Raw genomic sequence first — 27,220 nt, 5'->3', positions numbered from 1 at the left:
GTGAAGGCTGAGGCATGTGCAGGCTGTGCTGTGACTCGCCAGTCGAAGAAGCTCAGGGGCAAGTAGTGCAGAAAAGCACCTGTGCTTGCGCTACGACACTGAACTCGAGCCATGATGTATCTTCTGGGCAGCTCACACACAAGCAGAGCATCCCACCCACCAGAGAAGGCAGGGTTTTCATAGAAGGAAAACTGCACAGCAGTTTAATTAAACATGTCTCATATGGCAGTTGTGTCCAGAGGAAGAACAGCAGAAAGAAAGCAGCAAGTTCTGATGCTTGAATTCTGATGCCTGAATTTTTCCTTTAGAGCCTGACTAGCATCCACGGAAGGCTTGTTACCAGCCAAGTGCATCCCCTAGTTTCCTGGTACACATTTAGGTACCATCTAGCTTCCCACGGATACAGCAGACAATGCTAGCAGGTCTACACATCAGGCTGCAACGTTTGTGTTGAAAAGTCCTGTAGACCTTTGACTATCTTTAAACACATGGACATGAAACACTGAACAGCAGAGGCAGGTGACTGAACTATTACCTAATTCCTGCTATTAAGACTATAGGAGCTCAGGTGACTAGGGTTTAAAGAACTCTGAAGAGTCAAGTCAAGGAGCTGTAGGAATGCTTATTTTTTTTAATCCCAGATGGGTTCTTATTTAGATGACAGTCATATTTCCAAGAATAGGTCAGCGTGCTGAGATGCTTAATAACAATAATTCTCAGCTGCATGTGCAGGCTTGAGCAGTCAGACTGAGTTGTGACATAGCTTTCCCTGCAGGTCCCTGGGAGGGAATTTGAAGTTTGACAAGTCAGAAAAGCAGTTCAGAGGAGGAGGTCCCACACAATTTGCTGTAATTGCTGCAGGACAGACCAGACACTGGTGGAACTCAGTGCAGCCTAATTGGCAGCTTTAAGAGTGTATGAAATCTTTTCTGTCTTCTCCCGTACAAGAAAAATAGTAAAGAAATCTGGTTGCAACTGCCAGTTCCTGCAATAGGACTCCAAAAGAAAGCCTTTGGCTCTGTTCTTGTTGAAAACTGGAGATACAACCTTACTGGTGATTTTTATGATCTACATTTGACTTGCCAAGGTTGGTCTCATGGTACCTGACCAAGAAAGGTACAAAACACCTTGAGCCTTAGACATCCCCGCCCCCCCCCCCCCAAAAAAAAAAAAAAAAAAAACAACCAAAAAAAACAAAGAAAAAAAACCCAAAACCCCAAAAGAACCTGTTAAGTATTGATTTGATCTTGAGAGTTATTCTGAAGCTCACTGACCACTGAAAGCTCAATCTAATTTATACTAGAAAAGGCATCTCACCACAGGTTAGTTACCACATTTTCTGACAGAAAAGCGGTTTACTATAGCATTACTGCATTTCATGCTTGATGAAGACAGCTGGAATAACACAACCAGCAGCTTTGTACCACATTACCCCTTACATCAGAGCTCAGTCATATTCAGAGTTTATCTCTGCAGGATAATAATGTTCAAAACCACAATTTTGCACCAAATGATTAGTTAATTAATTCCATATTACAGTTATTAAAGTAATAATGATTGAAATCTTTGAAAAATAAAACATATCAGCCCTCATTTAATGTTTTATTTCTCACAGACTCTCATATACATTAATCTCTTTTTGTACAACAGTTTGATTTTCTAGATTCAATTATGAAAAAAATCTCCTGCAGAAAATTTTCAACATGATAGAAGAAATCCTGTTTTATTTTATAAAGGCATTATTAGAGAAGGAATATGGCCAGCTTGTGAACTCTTAGGCCATGATCTCACCTTTACCCAAACACATCTGCCTTCCATGCCAGTGGTTTCGGGGAGTGCTTTGGTTCTGGTTAATCGCATCGCGCGGGTGCCGGTGCCGCCTGGCAGCCGTGGCAATCTGACCGATGGACAGCAGAAGGACACGACACAAGGGGGACAAACATCAGTTTTATCTCAGTATGGTCTGAAAAATTAATCAGGGAAGGCTATTTTCCCTCTTTGCCAAAGACTTCCAGATGGTGCCCGAGTGGCAGAAGGAAATTTAGTCCTTCCGTCCTGAGAGCCCAGCGGCACCAGGGGACAGACCTCCCCGCTGAGCAGCAGATTTGATAACACGTCGATTTATCTCCTCACGTTTAGAGCCCCCTTGAAGGCTCCCACCGCTGTCAGCTCGGAGAGTGCCGCCTCAGTCCGTCCGCATCCCCAGAGTCCTGCAAAAGGCGACTGGTTCCAGCTAAATCGACTATAGCACTTCCCTGGTACTGATGTCAACATCCAAACACAGAGCTTAAAACAACCTTAACAAAACAACAAATAAACAAACAAACAAAACCAGAAAAAAACCCCCACACATCTCAACAAATGCACTCTTTTCGGGAAAAATTTATTTACGACGGGAGGTCGTTAGGTTTCTCCTCCAGACACCGCCCCCAGCCGGCCCCGCTCATTACCCCGTGCCGGGGCCGGCCGGCCCAGCGCCCGCCCCGCCGTCCCTCCTCCCCGCCCCGCCGTCCCTCCTCCCGCCCCGCTCTCATTCATTCCCAGCCCCTTCCTCTGCGCTCCTTCCCCTTCCCCGGCGCCGCCGGCCCGGCCGCCTCCCCGCCCCGCGCCCGGCAGCGGGCAGGGCCCTCTGCACCGCAGCCATGGCTGCCGAGGGGGTGGACGAGCGCTCCCCGCTGCTCTCCGCGCCCGGCTCCGGCAATGTCACCCCTACCGCGCCGCCCTATCTGCCAGACAGCAGTCCCCGAGGTAAGGCTGTGCCGGGCGGGGGGCGGCCCTGGCGCTGTGGCTGTGGCTGCGTCTGGCGGGGGACGCGGCGCTCCGCCCGGCTGCGGCGGTGCGGGGCTCCCCCCGCCCTGGCCGGGGCGGCGGGGCCGGGCCGGGGGCCGCAGGCGGGGGAGCCCCCGCCCCGCCCTCGCCGGTGGGGAACAACAGGTAACGCCGCTCCGTGCCCGGCACAGGCCGTGCTCCCCGCCGCGCTCCGGCCTGAGCGGCTCAGGAGGAAAAATAAAAGAAATTAAAATAATTGTTTGCAGGGGCAGAACAAGCCCGAACCGGTCTGCTTATTATAACTCGCTCGCATGCCGCAGCTTGCGTGGTAATTGTTGGACTTGGGTTTCCCCATGAATTAGGAGCAGGATTAAGTGGAAGATCCGGAGCTGAGAACAGCTCAGCTGGGCACGGCGGCGGCGGGAGGGGCGCAGCGCGGGCCGAGCGCGCAGGTCGCCATGGCCGGGCCCCGCGGCCGCCTCAGCCCGGCGTGGCCAGGTGCGGTCAGCGCCCGTCCTGGCCGCCGCATCCCAACCGAAGGGACTCGGTGCAGTGTGGTAGTTGGGGCCCGAAACCACCGGGATGTCCTTGCAAACACGTTTCAAGGCCATAGCTGGTCATGGCTTTATTTTTAAAGCAAGTCCGATACTGCGGTTACAGATCTGTAGCCGTGGCATAATTATATGGTATTATCTCTCTTGCACAGACTTAGGAAAAATCGTCTTGTTGATCAATACTGACTAATTAGTAGGTGGAAAAAATTACTTAGAAAATATAAATCAGGATGTTATCAAAGTACATTAGTAGGTTGTTTTTTCCTTTGGGTGTTTTTTTTTTTTTTCAGTTAAACGTTTTAGAGCAGAAATTGAGGTGTGGAGAAAGCTGAAGGAATGAAGGAGAAATAAGATTCAGGTAGCTTTGCTAGCAGTACCCTTTAAAATGTAAGATTACAATTCTTACCTCAGTAGGTCCAGTGTGTTGGCCCTTTATTAACGATTTTTATTAACTGTATAGATTCATTACATGGGACACATGTTTCTTCAACATGCATGCAACTAGAATGAGTGAGCATCTGTCTGTTTTGAATTACATTTAATCCTGTGGAAAGCTAGGCCTCTTGTCTTGATATGAAAATGTATTTCAGTTAGGGCTGTAGCTGGTGTTGACTGTTTACTTTGATTTGAACTGGACAAAGGAGTATTGGCTTAAAAAACAGCAGAGGTTGGATGCCTTGGCTTTTTATTTGGGATTTATTTGCCATCGGTTTTTTAGTATTGGCATTATCCCCCAGGTAAAAAAAAATACTAATATCTACCTTAGTTTATATTCTCGGGTTTGATATTTTTATTCTTAGTGATCCTTATCCTGTAACCATTACTTTTGCATACATTTCAGTCTGTTTCTTGTTTTTTCGGTTTTTTAAAGTCTTTATAAATTTAAAAAGTAATGAAAATGCATTCGATTAGTGACTCTTGTTTGATCCCAGGGTAGAACTCGTGACCTGGAAATGAGCTGGATTCTACATGCTCATTTCAGTTGGTAGCCTGTGCCTTCAGTGGACGTCTGTTACTTGAGATATCTGGTTGGGCACCTGTGGTGGGATGTGGTGCTTCAGATAAGTGGTTTCTTCCCACAAATGAGGAGGAACCAACATAGAGCTTTCGTGAATGTCGAATGTCTCTTGTTTGATCAGTCCATGAGCAAACATACTAGGTAGCACTTGAGAGCTGCTCTGCAGAACTCTCAGGAAGATAGCTGTGGAGCAGAATCGTGCAGAGCTGTGGCACAGGCCCGTAGCTCTACTTCCCTTCTCTGCTGGCTTTCCTTAGTGAAAGGATCCAGTGCCTTTCCAGCTCACTGCCAGACTTCATCTCTCTCCCTGACACAAGGCTAGACTTAGAGGGAAGAATCATTCCTGTGGAAACATTGGCTTTGCTTCCAAAGCAGCTCCTTTTGCAGAGCTTCCTTGATTAAAATCACTGGGATAGTGTGGAGTGGCAGAGGAAGGAGGAAGAAGCCCTTTGTGTCAAAACTACCACCTGAATGTACATTAATAGGTTTATTTCTGTAATTATCTACTGTGCCCAATATATCATCCTGAACTTTAAATTAGAGAGACCATGTTTTGAAGGTAGCTTTCTCTTCCCTTGCTGAGACCCAGCTGATCCTTCCCTGTGCAGACTGGTGGATGGTTGAATCCTGGTAATGGCTCAGCGTTCTTAATGATGCAAGCAAGAAAAATCTTTTCAGTGTGGATGCAGGCCACAGTATTTAAGAAACTTTTGACAACATTGACAAAGGGTGAAACTGTCAGTTCTGTTCCCTGTAGTAGGATGGTTAGTAAGTGCTTTTTTGTTTGTTTCTTTTAGGGGTTTTGGGCCTTTTCCAGGATTTCTTAGTTTTTAATAACGTATCTCTGACATCAATCATTAAACTTTTTCCCTTACCAACCCCTCACAGGTCATGATAAAGAACTATTTCTTTTTTAAAAATGAAATAAAACTAATTTCTGTTTGACCCTGGTAGGCTTCAAGTGGTTCTCTGTTGTTTCCACCCTTCAGCTACCAGGGGAGGAAAGTGCACAAGCACCACAAGGAATTTCTCAGGTTGCAAATGGGCTATCTTCCATTGCATTGCTGTTCTGTAGGGGTGAAGAGGGAGTCAGAGGTACTGCATGGTAGGACACTTTGCTAATCTTGCTGAACTAATTACTGTTGTGGGTGTTTTTCTTTAATTTTTTGGGATTCTTTTTTTGTTTGTTTTTTTTTTTTTTTTTTGTGTGTGTGTCTGGTTTTTTGTTTTTTGTTTTTTCTTTTTTTGTTTTTTTAAAGAAAAATTGATAATATAGCTGTAAACTGGTATGTCAGCAGCAGGGAATTCAGTATCTAATTACATGTCTCCTGGTGTGTATGTGAAGCTTGCCTACCACCCAGTCACGTCCAGCATGACAGACTGACAGACCTTTATGCACTGGTTTTAGATATTATAGTTAGCCTGAAATCCAAGATGTCAAGAAAAACAAGAAGGTCATACCGAAGTATGCTAATGTGCTGTGAAACCTTTTTATTAAGGGATAATGAGCAGCTAACTCTTGAGACAATGTCTTTATTTTCCTTTTCACCATCCCCCACCTACTTACCCTCCCCCAATATACTTTTCTTTATATTTAATTTTGGTGGCTTCTGCTGGTTTGTTTTTTGGACCTCTTCAAAATGCACGTTTTCTTTGAGCATGAAGGTTGCAGTGCCAAGATACCTCATGCTTTCTGCTCCATAGCAAATGTTATTTGCTGCAGCACGGCTCTGAAAAGCAGCCATTACTCGCTTGCTAGCTGATATTTGCTGAGCCAGCAGGACAGGAACAGCGAGGCTGCTTACCTGGAAGCCAGGCAGCTCCAGTGTGAGGCTGAAGAAGTGGCTGGCACCATGTGTAGGGGATCACACACCTCAGTTTACCAGCTTCATAAGAGTTATCACTTGGAAATGGGTATAGAAAATGATAAATGTCTAGAAGATATGGTTGTCAATTTTTCAAGTATTCCAGGATTGTGGAAAGCTGAAATGTTGGTGACTGTGTGTCTCTTCACTTTCTGGTACCCTTAAAGATGTTGCTTGCCTTAGTACAGCCACCCTATTCCCAGCTCACAGAATTGAGCTGTCACACTTTAAATGGAGAGGACAAAGTCAAGAACTTTTGTAAAACAGTTGTTGCTTTTCAGAAAAGCAGCCTTAAAGCTGGGAGTGAACTGTAGAGGTGTCTTGACAGAGAGTCTGGTATTTAGTTTTTGGAACATGCCTTTTGTTTTCTGGCTGCCTGTTTCCCTAGCCAAAAAGTGTCAGCTGCTCACTGCAGGAGCAGTTAAGCAGCCTGCTGACTGCCAAAACCCACTGGAGCAGCCTTGACTTTGCCACAGTGGTTACTCTAACCTGATTTCTGGGGTGCTCTGATAGGCTTGAGCTTGTTTCTACTTGCCAAAGTGTGTAGGTTGGGGTTTTGTCTTGTGTGCGTTTGTTTTTTAATGTCTTGTAATGTCTCAGGTCCTGTGTGTGGCAGCCTTATTTAAAATAGGGTATCACAGTACTGCAAAGTACTGATATTTAATATTTATTTTTCTGGATGCTGCATTTTTTCAGAATGTATTTCCTCACAAACAGAAGGAATAGCAGTACTGATATTTCTTAAGGATGTTGTTTTCTGTAGCCAGCATATCAGAGCTGAAGGTGTGAGGTTCACTTCCTCAAGAAATAGAGCATCAGTTAGTGTCATGAATTCAGAATTGTATTGCTGCATATAAGTTAATTTGGTTTCTCATCTGAAATAATTCACATGTATTGGATGTGATTGTGAGACTCTCAAGGTATCCATCTTTTTCCTGCTGCCTCTGTGAGTCAAAATCAAGCATAGGTTTGGGTCATATATAGACCAAGTAGCAAAGAGAAATAGCAGCATGGCTGTTCAGCATGCACTTCAAAGGTGTGTGGTGACTTTTGGATCTGAAGGGCAGACAGGGTTTCTTATAGCCCTCCAGCTTATGACATTCACTTCAAGACAGTGAAGGAGTGATGAATGCTTTCTTACAGGCTTAAATTTAATACTCAGGCTTGTCAGCTTTGATAGCAGCCTGTGATTTCCCTTACCGCCCTCCAGCAGATACTGCTCTGTTCAGTGCTGATGGTAGATGGGAAGTAGGCTGATCTCTCATTGCTTCTCTGAAGATTTTGGTGGATGTAATTTTTGAAAACTTATTGAAGCCCAAGGCTGCAGAGCATTTCAGACTACTAGTATTTAAAAAAGCTAAGTATGAACTACTGAATATGCCTGTTCTAAGCTTGCTTACCTGAAAAGCCCTGAACTTCTTGAGGAAATAAAAGTCAGTGCTATTGTATGCCAAAGAGTGGTGGTGATAAGCTTTTGAGAGATCGCTGTGTTGAATTATTTTCATTCCATGGATTCTTAAGCCTCAGATATTCTTCAGTGTTTCCTCCCTGTTTTGTTGTGGGCTCAAGACTGACAAAGCTGGAGTTTAAAGTCTGCTCTGCCCTGGAGGCCTGAGGCCATTGAAGTCTTCCTAGTGTTAGCCTGTCCAGAGTGACTGAAGACCTTCTTGTGCATTGGTGCTTTGGCTTCTGGACAAGAAAAATACCTGGAACCCTTAAAAGCAGAAACTCTGAGACTTCAGGGTTTTTTTTTCAAGACAGCATACATTTGCTGTTATACTCAAAAAAGAAGCATTTCATGCTGCTTCCTATCCTAAGACCTGTTTTCTTAACCGGACTTTTTTTGTGGTTTTACCTGTAGTATCTTCTAATATTTGATAAACACTTGTCTGTATTTCAGTCTTTTTAGATATTTGTGAATGCTGTTTATGACTCTTCCTGCCTGTGTCTTCTTTTATTTATTGGGTCTTTTTCTTCAGAAGCCAGTCTCCACTAATCTGTAGTAGGTTTGGAGTTTTTTGGTGTTTTTTCTCCATGTATTTTCTATGGACTGCAAAAAGTTGATTTGAAATAAAGTTCCACAGATGAGTTCTGTTGGATCCAGATTTACTGTATGTTTGTGTTGCTGGTTTGCTTTATGTACAACTATGGATGGTGTTTGTGTACACAGAAGTTGCGGAGAAAGGGAAAACAAACTTAGTTTTGTTTTATGTTTATACTAAACACTGACTTTGAGGTGTGGGGTTTTTTGTCTTTTTTGAGCCTGTGACTGCTGGAAGTGATACTTGCTGGCAGTGTTTTAGGATCCTCTGGTTTTTCAGCTGAGATTTCCTTGTCTCTTGCAGCAGAGCTTCCCCCTCCATACACTGCCATTGCAAGTCCAGATGCCAGCGGTGTTCCTGTGATAAACTGCCGTGTGTGCCAGTCACTAATCAATTTGGATGGCAAGCTACACCAACATGTGGTTAAATGCACAGTCTGCAATGAAGCTACGGTAAAATGGAGTTTTGGTGTTTTGTGGGGGGCACCGAGGGTAGCACTCATGTCCTAACCTGGACAGATGGGTCCTTTCCTGCCACCCCTGAGGAAAAGGACGAGCCAGCCCAGCTGACTGCCAGTGTGGCTGGCGTGCAGGCTGGAGGCGTGCTGGCACAAGGGTGGTCATGAGCAGTTAGAAAAAATCTTCATGTGGTCAAGCTGGCTGTGCAGGATGTCTCCTCCTAGGAGATCAAAAAGCAAAGATGTCATTTGAGTAATTACTCTTCTGTAAATAAGGATGAAATTGGTTTTGATGAGATGAAGAATGTGTAGAATTGAGTTGTTTTCAGAATGGGAGTACTGGTTTTTTCTGGGTTTGGATTGAAGGTACTTGAGATGGTAATTTATTATTTCTTACCAGTAAAACAGTCTCACAGCTACCAGTTTGGCAGCTTTTATTAGAAGGCCCAAAATGGCTAACAGTCTCTTGTTTCAAGGTCTTTTAAACCTAAATTATCCAATTAAAACTGACACCTAGATTATTTTCCCTTTTAACCCAATAACTGATCCCAAAGAGCCCACAATGTGGACTTTTCTGCCCAGTTCCAAAATGCCCCCCAAACCCATGAAGAAGCAGGAAGAAGAAACTCAGGACAGCACCCTGTGCCCTCCATCTTGCTTCCATCCACAACATACTAAAATCCCAAAACCTAAATTTCTCACCAAGTGATACACCTACACTACTCTCTATAATCTCTTTCACACTTTTGTGGATTCTAGTCTATCTTGAAGTTTAGGAAACTTTCTCCATGAATAAGGGTCAAAGTTAGTGCTCCCCTGGGGGTCAGGACACCCCAGAGCAGACAGAGAAATATTCCCAGTGCCCTGGGTTTCCTCGTTGGAGATACAAAGTAATGAACCCGCACCTCTCCCTGGATAAATGCCTTTCGCCTGAAATACTATTCAGTCAATTGGTTAGCTTGTAAGAGACCACAATAAAACAATTTTGAAGTGTTTAAGTCCTAGTTTCTTTTCTGGTGATCACAGATGTATTTGTTTCTTCTCTTCTTAATTCAAGTCTTCACTATTTGGCCTCCTGCTTTTATTTTTTACCTCCTGCTAGTTTTAATTTTGGGATGTGATACTGCATTGCTTCACAGCTTCTGCAAGCATTTGTATGAAAAACACTGGATTAGATTTATTATATGGATTTATTATATATTTGTTACATGAAAAGAACTTTAAATTATGTCCTGAAAACAGGAAGCCTAAAAAATGCTGGAAATGTTTTTTCCACGTAGAGAGAGTAGAGAACCTGCTGCTGATAGTCACTTTCCCGTCCAATATATAATGTTTCAAGCCAGACAAAGTACTGTGCACCTTTTGATTTGCTGCATGAAAGGGACATTGAAACTTGACTCCCAGTTTGGAGAAAGATGATTCCAGTACAGTTTAAAATAAGATTACAGTTCAGTGATGCCTTCATAGTCTCTTAGTGACCAAGAAACAGACTGTGATCCTTTCACTGTTGAATAAAGCCATTGTACCAGGCAAGAAGGGTTGTTTGATGTTTTGACTGGTTGTGTGGTTGTTTTTTGATGTTTTTTTTTTTAAATACATCACTATTTAAACTCACATAAAAAATTGTGTGGTTGTTTTTTGATTTTTTTTTTTTTTTAAATACATCACTATTTAAACTCACATAAAAAAATAATAACTGAACTGAAGCCTTGAATTGTCATTGCTAAAGTATGAATGTTTTTTCCATGAATTTGCAGAATTTATTTGTTCTAATAAGGAAATTTTCACTTCTTAAGAAAGAAAAACATTTCTAATTTTGTGTTGACTCTGTGAAGTTTCCTGTGTAAGAGGAAGTGTATTTCTGTTAACAAGAACTTTTCACTGAAGTTCTTCTGCTTTGTCTTCCTGTTATGTAGAAAAAAGTGAATTGCTATGACTTCTGATGTGTGTTCTCTGGTGGTTGTGGTTCTTTTTTTTTTTTTTTGTTTTTAGCCAATCAAAAACCCTCCTTCAGGGAAGAAGTATGTTAGATGTCAATGTAACTGTCTCCTTATCTGTAAAGATACATCACGGAAAATAGGCTGTCCAAGACCAAACTGGTAAGAATAAAACACTTCCAGTGCCTTGAGCTGGTTTTCTGTAAAGCAACTGTTGTCTTTTTGTTGAGTATTTAAAACTAAAAGAGATTCACAGCCTTGCTCTCTTTACATGGACGCTTGCAAAGCATTACTGAATTGCTGCAGACACAGGTAGTGCTTAGTGTCCATTTTGAATATATTTTTTTAAAATTAAAGAAGAAAAAAAGTTTCTTTTATTTAAGTTTCAGTTGTGTGTGTCCCATTATATAACTACTTTGTAAGTCAAAAATAATGTAAAGAACAATAGAAGAAAATCCACTTCTCATTTCTGGGACTTAACATTCATAATTTGTTGCAGACTTAGTTACTGTAACCACACAGAATACTCACTTTGCTAAGTTCAGAGTAGGATTTGGAGTGGAGATGGAGTAGTAGCTTGACTTCAGTTTCCTTAGTTATGCTGAGTTTTCATTCTCCTCTCAGCTCTCAAGTTTAATGTACACACTTGCAGTTGTGATTGCCATAGTGATTGTTCTTACGATTGGGCTTAAGGTGTTAAAGATTCCAATGAGGTAGGAGGAGTTTGATTGGAAGTGGTGCAGCTCTGGCAGGAGAAAAGGAGAGGAAGACTGAGTCTGCAGATACATGGAGAGGAGTTATACCCCACCAAGTGCCCTAGTTAGTCACCAGTCTATTGGCTGTTCTGGTTTTGAAACATAGTTTGAGACTTGTGGGAATTACTCATTTTTACTAACACTTGGTTGGATGGGCCTTCAAAACATTCCAAACATTTTCTCAGTGTGAAAATGTTTATGGGATAGTCAGTTATAATATATCACATTGTTGGTAACTAAACTAAATTAGAAATTCCTTAATTTTATTTTAATAATCTCAAAAGCATACATGTAAACAGTAAGATAGCCTATGTATTTGTCTTGCTAGAAACTGAGCAAAATTGGTGTACTTTACTTTGAAGGAGAGAGTTGGGAGTGTGACCTAAATGTCGAAGACTCCAGATTGAAGGAAAGCCATTCAGAATACAATTTTGATTGTAGATGGAAGAGATGCATTGCAAATTAAATATTGCTTTAATTTTCCCTTCACTTTTTTCACTCGAAGAAGTCTCATCCTCATTCTGAGTTGGTTAACTTGGGTACTGTCATTTTGGACTGACAAATTTTCTGAACTGGAAACACGTTGAACATAAAAGTAAATACTTACTTTAAAGTAAATTGATTTCATTTAGTCAACCTACGGTGGTTTTCCTTTTTAGTTTACTCAATTTGAATGGAATTTTTACTGTGCAAATATGGATATGCTTCTTATATTGACATGGTTGTCAGTAGTGTGGGAAGGAGAACTAGGTTGTGGAAGATCCTTACTCTTTCTGCATGTTTCACATGGGGACATACATTTCAATTCTAAGTCTTTCTCAGCCTGGGTATTAAGTTTTCATTTTTCTGAGAAGTGTGTCTGCTTGCAAGTCTGATATAGGGTTTAGGCTTGGATGGCTAATCTTGAAGGGAAAGAATATTTTTAAAACTGAAAATACTTTGGAGAGTGACCAAAACTGGGTGCATCAGCTGTTTAACAAGTAGATTATAGTTTAAGTGGGTAAAAATATTTGGTAGTGACTGAGTTAATTGGTTGAACGCATCGTCCTTCTCTTTTGCTAGCTAAATTACATGTATGTCTAATGTTCTTAACACAGTAGGCGCATCATTACTCTTGGTCCAGTAATGCTGATCCCAGAGGAGCAGCCAGCTCAACCTGCCTTGCCAGTTCAACCAGATGGAACTAGAGTGGTGTGTGGGCACTGTGGAAATACATTCCTTGTAAGTAAAGCTTCAGATTCTCCTTCTTGCCTCACCATGCCGTCCCTCAAGCTGTTTGTTGTAAGCAGTTTCTAGAGTGTATTGCCTCACTCTCTGGCATCATTGCGGAACTAAAACTTCTTTACTCATTAGTATGAGTGTATGGTCTGTATTTGGTTATTTTTGACAGTCTTTCTGTACGTGGATAGATAAAGCCTATGTCTTATTGTTTCATGGTGTGAGAATACGCAGTGCTGGAAGCGGAAGTTGGTTTTCCAGGTTATGTTTTAGGGTTGCAGTGGTGGCTGTGTTCTGCAGTGGCCAAGGGAGCAGATCTGTCATTGCTGTATGAGCCCTGGAAAGCTGCTGGTTATGGTCCTTGCCACTGGCATATCTGTAGGTTGTTGGAGAACTGGACATTTTGATGTGAGAGTGCCAGTTGATCCCATTTTTGAAGTGGAAGGATGCACAAACGCTCTTCTGCTGTTGAACTCTTTGTAGCCTTCTAAATGGACAAAGGTGCTTGAATTTTGGTTGTAGTGCACAAACAAACTAGCTTTGGCTTCATCATCCAGCAGTGATTGAATCTCTTTCAGGTATGTGAGTTGTAGGAAATGACTAGGTAGGGGGTACAGTTAAAGAAAACAGTCACGAGAGAGGTGGCGCATTCCTGAAACAAAGGATTGTAAGGTGTACATAAAGATCAGAGAATACTCAAGTGCATGTTGTGCAAGGAGCTTAGAGGATGCCACTCCATGTCAGCTTGTACCAGCAGAGAGAGAAGGGCTGGCTTGTGGTAGGCTCTGTAATGGCTTGTGCCTTCAAGTCTTCACTTCAGGTTTATGGATCAGTGAGGTGCTTTCATGGCTTAACCCCAGCCAGCAGCTGAAGTACCATGCAGCTGCTTGCTCCCTGAAAACACCACGCAGCCCCCCTGCCCTGGTAGGGAGGAGACCTGGGAAAAAGGTAAAACTTATGGGTTGAGATAAAAACAATTTAATGATTGAAATGGAAAAAGAATACTGCTAATGATAATAATAACAATAATAATAGTAATAAAAAGAGAGGAATAAAATCCGTGAGAAATAAGTGGTGCTTGATACAATTGCTCACCACCTGTTGACCCAGCCAGTGCCCCAGCAGTGATCAGCATCTCCCAGCCAACTCCCCCCAGTTTGTGCACCAAACATGATTGTTCAGTGGTATGGAATATCCCTTTGGCCAGCTTAGCTCAGCTGTCTTGGCAGTGCTCTCTCTCAGCTTCTTGTGCACCTCTTTGCTGGCAGAGCATGGGAAATGGAAAAGTCCTTGACTTAGGGTAAACACTACTTAGCAACAACTAAAACCTTAGCTTGTTACCAACACTGTTACTGAATCCAAGTAACAGTCCCAGCTGAATCCAGGACAGGTGTGCTGTAATGTCTTAAGTATTATAGTAAGTGATGAGTGCAGGAAGCTGGAGATGACCCTTATGCTTCTTTCTTTCTTTCTTTTTTTTTTTTTTTTTTCTGAAAAGAAATAGGAATATGATGAGGAATTTACAAGTAATCTGCTAGCTGGAAAGCAGTTAGAGAGATGCTCTAGAAATATTCTGTCTACTAATTCAGCCTATATATTAAAAAATAAATAATTTCTTATAACCCTTGCTAAAGAACAGTAGTCTGCAACTGAAGATAGCTGAAGTGGGTTTTCTGTTTGCCTTTTTTCGGCCTATGTTTAGGGACTTTCACAGGCATGGGAATTTTACCTGTCTTGATCCCCTGTTTACTCTATATAAATACAGTCCAGATTAACTTTGCAGTTACACTGTGAGCTACTTCAGGTGAACATAAGGGAAAAAACCAAATCCATAAAGTCTGGTTTTGCCCATAACTACTGGATTATGCCTTGAAAAAGACTAAGTTTTCTAATGTGGAATTTGTGCATGCAAGTTCCTGTCTTCTGACTGCTTCAGGGAACTGCAACATTTTGAACTTCATAGTCTTGTCTGCCAGGATAAGACCAATTTGTCACTCCATGATACGTTGAAAAGAAACTCTCTGAACCATTAGAAATTGGAAGCTTGCTATTTTTTTATGCTGAGTTATCAAGAAAGAAACCCTTTTTTACCTCATGTTACACAGCTTTCCCATCAGTCTTTTGCTTCCACTTTTTTCTGTAATTAAGTCTGAGATTCTGAAAATGAAATTTTTAGTTAAGAAAAATCAGGAAATTGCTTGGATTTGAGAATGAGCAGAGAAGCAACAAAAAAGTGGTTTAGCCAGCCTGGAAGCTCCATTTCTGAGTTAGTATTTCTGCCTTTTGGTATCTCTATGTTGTGAAGAAAATAAGTAGTGGTAGATGAATCTCTCAGCAACTCACTAGAGTATCCCTTTTACTTTACTTGGCAGTTTAAAAAATAAATAAAATAGACAAGCAAAGCTAGAATCCCTGGGATGGAAAAGTCAAATTGTTGTGTTCTGTGTTCTTTTAAGAGTATCAGCTGGTTTACCACCATTCCAAGATTATTTTTTTTCCATTTGAAAACATGACTCTTTTGCTTGCCTCTGCACCTGGAGGGGTGTTTTTCACAAATTATGGAAACCACACTCCTTGCTATGGAGTGCCTTAAACTTTTCTGTCTTAGCTGGAAGAGTAGCTTAGTACTGAAGTGAAATTGTAGCCAAACTATCAATACTTCACATCTTTTTAATCAGATTTTTTTTTCCCCTTGGTAACCTGATAGTTGTTCTTTTTGTGTTAAGGTTTCTACTGTTTCTGGCAGGTTTGGACTTTACAAGCGGAAAAAGGGATAGAACATAAAAGGAGGGCAGGATGAGGGTTTAAGTGTGTTGCTAAATATAATTTTGATCTGGTTTGGGCTGTTTTGAGAACTTTTGGACTTGGGCTGTGCAGTTACTGTTTCTGCTATTCCTCTCTGAGGGACCTCTGCCTGCAGTGGTCTGTGGCTGTGAATGGCTGAGTTGCCTGTGGAAATGGACAGCAAGGGAGGGCTGTCCCTGTGTCCTCCCCCTCTCTGACATTTTCCTGCTACTGTCCTTTTTGGAGGGACCTCAGGAACAAGAAACCAGGAGCAAGCTATGGAAGCCACAGGCTGCAGGCTGAGCACTATGCTTTGGCAATTTTGGTTTTTTTTAAGTAATCAAATATGAAAATTACTTCTTTTGAAGTAATTGAATAGGAAACCCATTAAACTTTTCAGAAAAATATGTTTTAGTTTGTAAAAGTTTGTTGTGGTTTTTTTTTTTTTTTGCTTTCTCAAAGAACCAGAGGGGGATGGAGCATGGAGCAGAAGCTGTTTTTGCAGCAGCAGCTCTATGTAGGACTGTGTATATATTTGTGTACATATGTCTTTTTGTTTTATTTTCTGGTTTTTTTGTTTCACTGTCTTGTGTTGAATGCACTAGGAACTGTTACAGGCTTAGAAGGAAAATGTTTGACTGTTCTAGTAATTCCTTTGATGGATGTCTGATTTTGTCCACTGTGGACATATTGATGAGTTCTGTATTTCTCATCTCTTCATCTGTGTTTCAGTACATCTGACCAGGGATTTGGGCTGTATATTGTATTGCTCCAATTAAAAAAAATCATTGTATTCTCAGCAGAGAGCTAAATTTCATGTAACTGTAACTTCTTAACAACATGAATCAATATTAGGTACTTTAAAGCACTCTGGAGTTTGGGTAAAAAATGCCAGCTTAAGCATGATTTAGAATGTACATGAACATAACGTTTCCCCACTGTGCTAATGTGATTTGAGTTCTTGTACTTTGAAAGTCTTGTCACAATTTTGCTTCTTCTACAAATAGTTTTCGGTTTGTGTAAAAGGCATCATAACAGCTGCTGCTTCTGTTATTTCCAGGTAACTCTCAATGAAAACAGATTATTGCTGACTTCTTTTTCCATCAATAATTGGAGTCCAAATGCATTTGAGTTTTTAGCCATTAATAATTTGGGCTAATAATTAGAAATCTTAAAACTCTGGAAAGATCATTAATGAGTAACTAAGGAAATGGAGTTGCCTACACTGTGGTATAGAATTGAAACTACTGTATAGAAGTGAAGTTGAATTATAAGTAGGTAAACTATAGATCCTGGAATTAGACTTCCTTTTATTTCTGGAATTGCTGTTTAAAAAGCTGAACTAACTGCTCTGGTGTGGCCTCTCTCCATCCCCAGTACTGACAACTGCATTTTATCCCACTTTCACTGTGTAGAATTAAGGGAAATTGTTTGAAAGGGATGCATAAAAATACTTAACTTGCTCCTCTGCCAGGAATGTGGAAGTAGAATTAATGCTCTTAAAAAGCTTTGCTTGGGTGGGGAGCATTACAGAAGTTTTATTAAGGAATAAAATAAAACTCTGCTAAATCAGTTTGGTCAAGTTTTGTAAAGAAATAATACCAGTTACATAGCTATCCTGTAAAAGTGTAAATGGGTACTTCAGAACAAGAAAATAAAAGATGGATTTCTTTTTAGTGGAGATTTATCCCCAAGTAAAAAAAAAAAACTGAGGGAGATATTCAAGAGGTAGGAAAATGCTCAATAAATACCACTGTTTTGAAACTTTGCTCACAGTGCAATCTCTTCATACTGACAAGGCATGAGAAGACACATGTTTCTTTGCTCATAAAAATCATAAATTTCTTCTCAGCTTTTAAATGGTGCTGTTGTTCTTAGGAGGATGGGCTCTGATTTTGATTTACGGCTGTAGCTGTTACAACACTTTCACTTCAGTAGGACAGCTTCAGATTTCTCATGGAGATAAGGCAGGGCCTCATGGAGGCACCAGGGATCTGCACTGTGGCTTCTTCTCCTGCTTTTAACTTGCAGTGTGATTTTTTTGCATCACCCAGAAAACTTCCAACTACCTTCGGCTTGAGAAAGGCAGGGGAGAGAGCTGCAGTTACAAAATAACTGCTTACAGGGAGAAGAAAAAGAGCCTTACTCCCTTGATCAAGGCAAACATGTTTAAAATGCTTTCTTAATACTGTTATCACAGAATGAAATTGAACAGAACCTGCTGTTTTTAAGTGAGTATATCACTGTGTATCCCCTGGTTGAGTTAGTTCTAGGCATTGCTTTCACTAAGGCTTTCCCACACAGGTTTTAGTCTGAGCATAGAAGGTGGTAACCTTACCATGTACAGTTTTTGCATATTATCTTTTCAACAGTCATGTAAAGTAGCCAGGAGTGTTTTCTATTTCATTGATGTAAAGCCTGATATCTGCTTTCTTAAATATTCTTTACATCTTTCTTTATACCCATAACTTACTTTTCATAAATGATGCAAGTGTTGGGAAAAGATTGGAAAGTACTTCTGTCTGTAATTGTGCCAAAGAAAACACACATATTTTGATTCAGGGTATATTCATAGTCTTTAAGTAAGAGAAGAAAACCTATTAATATTATAATGTTGCCTATACTACGCCTGTGGATGCAACCACATTACGTCAAGCAAATTTTGTAATACTGAGGCAAGTCGTGGGAAATGTTCACGTGGAAATCCCAGTCCAATTTTGCCTCTGACAAAAGGGCATCCCATTTATAGAAGAAAACAAAAAACAAGTCAAAGAGTCTGAGAAGCAAAATGTTTTCTTAGTGACATTTAATATTAAGTGCAACAACCATTTTCTCAGGTCTGCTTTTCAACCGCTTCATTTTTTTCTTTTTACAGTGGATGGAACTGAGGTTTAATACACTAGCAAAATGCCCACACTGCAAAAAAATGTAAGTTTTCTGAAAGCAAGGTTATGTAAATTATTGTGGAGTAGCCAGTGCTTCTTCTGTCTTTGGAGTAAAATGTGTTGGCTGTGCTGATTATTTTGCTGTGCTCACCTGAACTTCAAGGCTAAAGCAGATATTGTGTGCATGTGAATTCTCCATTCTTTATGCAGAAATCAGTAGCTTTGACATATCCACCTGCATTTATGAAAATGCTCTGATTGAATTGATAGAGGCTAAAATAAGCTGCTAACAATAGACAGGAATAGGTTGCTAAAATTAACATTTTATGGCCTTGAAATTTTACCTCTTCATACAGTAGTAATCAGATATTATCTTTAAAGGTAGAACTTGAATCGCTTTATTGTAAAGGGAGGAAAAGAAATAATATTGTCTTAATTTGAAAGAAGGTTTACTGATACTATAAACTCAATACCCAACTTGTGTTAAGCATCTTAATGTGTTATCTTGTTTAATGTTTATGAATGACTGTGGAATAACTTGGGTACTCATTTGCTATTACTTCAAGAAGGACAAGAAAAATTAGAATACAAGAGCTGTAAGCTTTTTGGGTTTTTTGGGCCTTTCTCTTTGAGTATTTGATTGGCCTTTCTTATCTGAGCTCAGGAATTCTTGATTTGAATTGTTGCACTGGTACCATACTATAAATTTGTATGGAATCTCAGCCACATGGTGTGAAATAAGACATAAATATGTCCTGGTGATTTATTTAAATATTTGTCTTCCTTTGACAGGCAAGTGTGGCTTCAGTTAAAGGCACAAATGTGTTTTCCACTGGGACTGGACAACCTCAGCTGTGTTGCATGTTGTAGGAAAACTAGCAGGTCCCTTAGGAAGGGGGGAGCTTAGGACACTAAGGTGTGGGCATGGCCTGGCCTTCAACACTGACTGAAGTCTTTTTATTGGAGTATTTGCTAGAGAAGTCAGTCTAGTGCTGTGTTTAACCTCAGGGGTGTAACCAACCCAGTGTGGAGTTGTGGATATGTTCTAATTTGCTTAGGTTAAATAAACTCAGTCTTGATGAGATGCTGCTTTGCAAGGGTGTGTGTACTGGCACGTTAAGTCTGTTCAGTCCTTGAAAAGGGGTTGGAGTTATGCAGTTTGGTTTGTTTTAAAACTAATTGCAATTATGTTTTATATTTTATGTCACCCTTGTTAGCTGACCTTGGCTTTTCTCTTGACTCTCCTTAGGTCAGTGTTACTTGTTTTTTAACCTTAAAAACCAAAACCAACCAAACAAAAAACCCAACCCTAACAAGAACAGCAACAAAATAAACTATGCTCCAAGCAACAGTCAAAAGTCACAGCATGTGATCTTTTGGTCTGTCCTCTGTTGATTAATGTTGCTTCTGTTTTAAATTCCGGCTGAGAAAGTTTTTTGCAGTGTTCTCCTCCCTAAAGTGCAAAGCATGCTATCCATATGTAGGAAAGTGGGAGCCTCTCTGCAGTGCAATTTGTGATAATTACAGCTTTCATGGCAACTGTATTGCAGAATGCAAAACAAATTTTAACAAGTGGGCACGTCTGTCCTTGGGCTGAGGATGCAAACTGTGCAATATTGTAATTTAGCTTTGAATGAGTTGCTCAGTGTTTTCCCGCATTTGGGATGTGATTGTTGGGAGTTCTGCACTTTCAGCAGCATAAACATTTCTGATACATGGATTTAGGGCACAGTATAGGTGAGACACAGCTTTGAGTCATGATGATGGAATAAATAACTGCGGTGACCTGCTTTCTATCAGGTCTCTGTCAGAGGTCAGCATAGCCAAGCAGTTAGAAGGGAATGTAGGGCTTCATCTTATAAATACAAAACTTCTTTCATTAGTAGCTGAGTAGTCAGATGTGGAACTGTTCATTTCTTCTGTTGATTAAGTTGATAATTGTCACTGAAAAAAAAAGCATTTTCAGATTCATAATTTTGTTTCAAATGTTTTTAAAAGTGCAGTGAATCTCTGCAAGTAGTTTGTTTGTGACCTTCCATTTGGTTGATGGATATTAGGTCTTTATATTATGAATGTCTTCTAAAACTGCAGGGGAGATCAGAAGTTATTACATGAGAAAGTTAATAATGAAAAGTTCGTTATTGAAGAAGTTAATAATGAGACGTTCGTTATTGAAAAAGTTAATAATGAAAGTTCATATATTCATTATTATGGAAGTTCAGGGAGAAATAAAGCCATCATGCCTCATAATACCTAAACAAAGGAACCTTTCATATCTGAATGTAGGGGCAAATAGGATCTTCTTGTCTGTTTTTAATACCATCTGTGTGCTACCATTGTGATACAACTTTATTTTGTGGCACACTTTTTTTTGTCCTGCAAAATAACTTGGGAAATGTAGGAAATTAATTGTGCTGTAGAGAATAAAATTTTATTGGGTAAATGACCAAATACCTTTGAAAGTGGACTATAAACCTGTCATGTTAGTATAGGCAAGGTGTTTGCAGAAGCTGCTGATGGATAGTGGCTCTGTCTGACACTTGCATTGGGAAAATAAATGCAGCTAATGAGAAAATTGTTATGATACAGTTGTATTTTATAGTGACACCTGGGAATGGGGGAAAAACTGGGGTTTTTGCTGATTTAGTGTTCTTCTGTATTTTTAAATACCAGATGTTTATCAGCTTGTTTTCCAAGAGTGAGAGATTCAAGGAAGGCTTCTGGTATTTTTCTTGTTTAATGATGAAGAAGCAGGAGCTGGCTTTTGTTTGCTGTTCTCTTTTGCAAGATGTATATTAAATCATCTAGAAAATTCAGTTCATTAATTCAGTTACTAGAAAGGGGATTGAACGGTACATATTATTATTACAGAATGTCAAATTTATTTTTTTTCCTGTAGAATCTGTCTCTTTTACTTTCTAAGTTCTGCCAAAACTATGAATCGTAATGAATTTAGAACACCTTTGCCCTGTAAAGGACTTTTAGGAAAGAGAGAGATGTTGGAACCCCGTCGCTACTGTGGAGGCTTATTTCAGCAGTGCTATTCACCTTCAAAATACTGGCATTTTAATTTTCCTCTTAAAAGCATGTTTGAAATCCTCGTCATAATTCCTGTTACTTGGAGCACAAGAGACCCAGCATTCCTTCCTGTGGTACTTCTTTTATAGCCTTTGTCCCATGTGTCAGTTTTGCCCTCTTCTATTTACTCCCTGATGCAGCATTGGATTTGGCATCTTTTATATCTGCAGCTGCTGCCCAGAGTTCTGGCAGGTGCCTTTGCTTGCTCAGCAGCAGCTCAGAAAGAAGGAACTGCTGCTTTCTAGAGAGTTCCCTCATACTCCCACAATGGAACTAATTGGTTGCTTCTGTGATATGGAGAAAGTTCTTTTGATCCCATTTTTAATATTGCCAGATGTGCTTGTCAGAGTTTTCACAGTTGGTAGGTTTTTGGGATAGAGTTTCAACTTTCTTTATTTTAAGTTAATTTGGGGGTTTTATGTGTAATTTGGGGTGTGTAGAGGAAGCCTCACTATCTAGAGGAGGCCAGTGGATATCATCACTGTTGGGAGGAGAAACATGAATAATGATTTATTTGGACTCCTAAGTCTATTACACGACTGTAAAAACTTTAATATCTTTATTTAATCATTGCTCAATGTGGAAAGAGAAAAGCAGATAAATTGAGACGTTCTTTCCATTTCTATTTTGTGGTATTTGAGTTGATGGTTTCTCCCCCAGCCTTTCTTACTGGATAAGAGGAGGCACATGAGAAATACAGATGGAAAATACACACAACACCTGCAATATTATGATTACAAAAATAAGACTGTAAGTCAGCTCTGAAAGTGAAAGTCTCTTTCCCAGAATGAACTTTGACGCTGCGTGCAATACACGGTACAATAAATATCATGTATGTTTTAGGTGTATTGAACATGACATTTTTACCAGCTTATCTCATGGTATCCAGCTCTGTAATAGAATTAAGTCTGAGTACATAGCCACAAAATCCTGCAAAGGAGGGAACCTAAGGTCAGTTTGGCAAACTCAGTCTCTTCCCTTGTTACCTTTTATGAAACTACACTTTGGTTTTATTATTTTTAAGTCCTATAATTTGGAATTTAACAACATAACCCTTTTCTGGAATGGCTGTAGAGTGCCTTTTGGGGGAGTGAGTGGAGATGTGTGTGAGAGGCTCAGATACCATTATTTGCCCAACTGGGAATTCTCTTACCCTAATCCTACCCCAGGCACCTCCAGTGACCCATTTCACTACATATTGTGAGGTTTTGCTAAGGAATAATTTCCTCATGGAAGCTAATGAGCTAATGAGTCCCTAAAAACTGTTTGGGGACTTTTCCAGCTCCTCTGAAAATGGCTTGTGAGTAGTCACTTTATTCAACTCTTGCCTTGAAAGATGAAGCTCATTGTGTTAGCTTGAGGACTGCGGTGGTGTTTGTTTGTTTGTTTTCTCTCGGAGCATTTCAGAAATTCCTTGTAAAGAAATAACATTGAAGTAAAGCTGCTTAAAGCAATCTATTTGAAGGCTTTGTAAGACAAATGCTTAAAAAATTTTAATCACATGCTAAGCATATGAGGCCTTGCTATGCGGTTAATTAACTGGAACCAAAAATTTGGTCAGTCATATGATGCGTGTACTGCTTCAAATGTTCAGCAGTGCTTTTTTTCTGTTATGCATTTTTCTTGAATAGGTTGAACTATCATGAGATGAGTAAAAGCATTACGCTATTTCCAAAGGTGTGCTGATCTCCCAGAATGGGATGAAGCACTTAACTAATGATAGCATGCTTCAGGATTCTTCAAAACACCTCTAAGAAAGATAATGCGTATTTTATAAAAGCACTTCTGCCTCTCTAGTCTTTTTAACTGTGTTTCAGTGGACTTAAATCATGTTCCTGTTTTCTTTATTACTAAGCTGTATGTGATTGCAAATGTGTGACTCAAGATGTATTTGCTAAACAATGCTGAGCTTCTAGAATAATTTTTCTAACCTGCAGTAGATAGTGTTATGTTTTATTTGCATTTATAGTCTGTTAGAGTGAAGCACTGTCTTGACGCAGCAGGTAGAGACAGACCTGTCTGTCCTGGAGTTCTTAGTCTAGATGATGAGTGACAGAACTTCCAGGGGATTTATTTACCTTGGTTGTCAGAAGTTATCTTTGCAGGTCATATAAATTGTGGTAGAACTCGGAAAGAAATTGCAAAGTAAGAAGAACTTGTCATGTTCTTGAAGTTGACTTAATAGCTTAAAGAACTTCAGTATTTGGAGATGTTGAACATGGAAAAAAATTACATTTAGTCTGTGACTAAAATGATTTGTATTTATCTTCAGAGCAGTTTAGGCACTGAACAGTATTGAGTATCCAAGAATTGGATAGTGAAGGTTGTTATTAATGACATGTAGGGGTGGTAGAAGTTATTTTCAGTTACTTAGATGCAGTGAAGTATTGAAGCTATATGCTGATGTACTAAAAGTCTGAAGGATGCCTTGCAACCAGCATGGAAGCTGAAAAGCAAACTTGAGTTTTGCCATCCAAAGGCTATCCAAGACAATTACTGGGTGCACTGTGAGTACAGAAGGTAGACACACTCAAACTGTGGTTGTGGCACCGTTCCCTTTTTTGTAAGCACATAGCTTTTTCAGGTACTAGATATTCACCAACAGTTCTTTAAAATAAAATTGAGGACTCTGTCCTGTACTTTGTAGTATAGCTGTAGACTTTGCTTACAACTCTATAAACTGAAGACAGTGTATTGAGACTGAACAGTTACTGTTGATGGTAAGGGTGGTTTTTGTGGTGGTTGTTATTTGTTTGGTTGTGTTTGGGGTTTTTGTTGGCTTTTAATTTACAATACCATTTATTTTCAAACAGTTCTTCTGTTGGAAGTGCACTGCCACGGAGGCGCTGCTGTGCATATATCACAATTGGAATGATATGCATCTTCATTGGTGTTGGATTAACTGTGAGTCATGTCCCGTGATAAATTTGCAGCTGTGTGCAGGGGCGTGTGTGTTGAAAAGAGTTCTCTTAGTTGACCAGCTCTTCTTTTCCCAGCATTTGAGTAAAACTTCCTAAACTGGTGTAGTTTTTGTCATCTCTATTAAAACTGTGGACTTAATCATCTGAGTGGGCCAAAAAAATTTTTTTTTTTTTAAAAGGTATTCTGGCACTTTGATAATCTCTTATTTTTCTCATGCTAAATTTGGCTCTTCATCTCTAAAAACTTCAGTTTCATGAAAAATGGTTCACTTCACTGTAGAAATACTGGAACATCTTGCTAGAGCTCTCAAAACTTCCATGTTTCCAGAAATACATGTCGCTGTATAGCCAGAAATATAGTTCCACTGCAACAGAGGTGATTTGGATTCCAAGCACTAGAAATACGTATGAATCTCTAATTTGTAAAAACTGTCAAAAGTAAAACCAGCTCATAAGCTATTTACGAATGAGAAGGCTCAGGCTGTTGTTACTCTGTTAGGTGGAACCAGTGGTATCTGGCTTACCAGTATCTCATACTGGTTACTAGAGCCAACTTTCTACCTGGGAATCCCAGAAAAGTTCAAAAGGAAATACCTCCAGTGAATTCATTTGTGTAATTTTCATTATGCCTCTAACTTGTGTTTTAACTTGAATAATTATTTATGTGTGATCTTAAATGAGTTTTGAAGGATTTTCCAGGTTCCCTAATAGAAACAAAAACAGTGAGAGAAAAGTTTCTTTTCCTTTTTTTATGACCTTACTGAATTGGAAAATTATGTGAAAACATTTTTCTATAAGGTTTGTCCAGAGGCTTGTGTAGCCTCCATCCTTGGAGTTATGTGGGACCTAGCTGGGTTAAAACTGTGAACAATTTGGTCTGACCTTGGGGTTGACTCTACTTTGATTGAGGAGTTGGCACTAGAGGTCTCCTGAATCTCCCTTTCAAGCTCAGTTTTCCTATTGTTATGTAAAATTAAGCTAATAAAATACCTAATTTACCCTTACCAGAGTTGAAAAGGTGCTGAAATGCTTCTCCTTAATATAACTTGCTCTTCCCTGAAGAACAGATAGTGCTGTATGTTTGACACTACTGTTTTCTCTTTTTAGGTTGGCACACAAGATTTCGCCAGGCGATTTCACGCAACATATGTTTCTTGGGCTGTTGCTTATCTCTTAGGTTTAATCTGCCTCATTCGAGCCTGCTACTGGGGGGCCATTAAAGTCAGCTATCCAGAGCACAGTTTTGCATAGAGAAATTGTTAGGTTATAGATGAACATCTAGTAGTTCTGGATATTACATCTTGGACACTTTTAAAACCTTTCCTGTAAGGATTCCATTCTGTTCAAAGTAGTTTAAAGACTGGGGGTCTCTAAGAACAAATGTTCATTGCACTACATAATATGCAAATAGTTTGTTTTGCTGCTAGATTCCCTAGCTCTGAATACTAAAGCTGTGTTTACATGTTCATAACTCTGTCTTTATAGGCGTTGAATTTTATTTCAACAGACAGTATTAAGTTTTACATTTCCTTTGTTACGTTAAAATCCGTCTGCCATTTTTCTAGATTATCAGTAAGAATTCAAAAGCAAGAGTGTTTATAAGTGTTTCTACAGTAGCTTCACATTTGTACTTAACATTTTACCTAAAATTATATTCAAGTGGCTTGCTTTAAAACCTAAGCAATAAGCATTTTGCTTGAACTGCTTTACTGCATCTTTTGCCTAAGATCATAGTGACCTTATTCAGGAAATGAAAGTTGTGAGTATTTAAAAGACTGACACTGTTGCTAGAGAGACATTTGTAAACACTGTATGCTTGGAGATTTTTCAGGTAGAGAGATGCTATTTTGGTAGTCCAATTAAATTTCCATTTATCCAGGGTTGGATTTCAGTTAGGATAAATGCTTTTTCCTCAAGGATTCTGGGGCTGAGGTTTTGGTTTTGGTTTGTTCTGGTTGTTTTTTTTTTTATTTTGTTTTGTTTTTCTTTTAAACTGGCAAATCCTAAAAGCCATGCTCGGATTATGGAACTTAACTCTGGTTATTCGTACAAGTTCCTTTACAGGGTCTAAGGGAAGCATTTCATATGACTTGGTTTGTAATACTTCAGTGTCATGTAGATGACAATAAGATGGTGATGGGTTGCCTCTTACTTTCCTCTGATCACATCAGATTTTCCCTGCTTGGGAGAGTTATGACACTGGTCACTGCAAAGGGAGACACTGTAAATTCTCATTAACTGCTGTAATAAGGAAATTAGTAAACTATTACTTGGACCATTCCATCAAAGTACATCTAATCAATTTAGCACTGACTTGCCAAGAGAATACGGAAACAGAAAGTTTTTTCTAATGATGTATTCACAAAGGATTGAGGGACCAGTTCTTGCACTGCCCATCTTTATAATTTGAAACAAGTTTTTGCTAAATTCAGAAGGAATGTCCTGAGTGATTTAGACAACTAGTAATTTAGCTAATGGGGTCAGATGGGTAAATTAATATGGATGTTTCAGGGATACATGTAATTTAAATTATCTATGTTCCTGCTAAGTCAAAATGATATTCGGATAAGGATTTTGGAGCACAATAAATGTAAATGATCGAACTGTAAATGATCTGTCTTTGTATGACGCTAAATGTATAAAAGCAGTAGCTCAGGATTACAATGTACCTTTTACAAATAAACTAATAAAGAAATAAAGATTATTATTCAAACTTAAATGTATTTTGTTGTTTATATGTATATAATAATGTGTAAGTGGACAAATTTGCTAATATGATACAGGAACCACAAAAGTATTGCACACCAAAGGTGAGCTCTGCATTTTTGCCACATGGTAGCCTCAGGAATATAAGATAGCAATAATAAATTGCAATTATCTTGATGTTTTAGGAAGAGTGAGGACGTAAATAAGGGATGAAACCACTGTTGGGATTCT

At 39.7% G+C, this 27,220-nt stretch overlaps 1 protein-coding gene across 1 annotated transcript; it reads left to right on the top strand.

The window, feature by feature from the left end:
* Positions 1–2,530: 2,530 nt before the first annotated feature.
* PIP4P2 (phosphatidylinositol-4,5-bisphosphate 4-phosphatase 2) lies at positions 2,531–26,997 on the top strand. Its single transcript, XM_041413019.1, has 7 exons — positions 2,531–2,748; positions 8,552–8,700; positions 10,698–10,804; positions 12,495–12,618; positions 18,275–18,327; positions 24,176–24,266; positions 25,391–26,997. The coding sequence occupies exons 1-7, from the start codon at positions 2,643–2,645 to the stop codon at positions 25,532–25,534; spliced, it is 774 nt and encodes a 257-aa protein (XP_041268953.1). The 5' UTR covers positions 2,531–2,642; the 3' UTR covers positions 25,535–26,997.
* The last annotated feature ends 223 nt before the right edge of the window (positions 26,998–27,220 follow it).

Source organism: Onychostruthus taczanowskii, unplaced genomic scaffold, assembly GCF_017590055.1.
Source record: "Onychostruthus taczanowskii isolate IOZ18803 unplaced genomic scaffold, ASM1759005v1 scaffold4, whole genome shotgun sequence".
Lineage (NCBI taxonomy): Eukaryota > Metazoa > Chordata > Aves > Passeriformes > Passeridae > Onychostruthus > Onychostruthus taczanowskii.
This window is presented reverse-complemented; position numbering and strand designations above follow the sequence as displayed.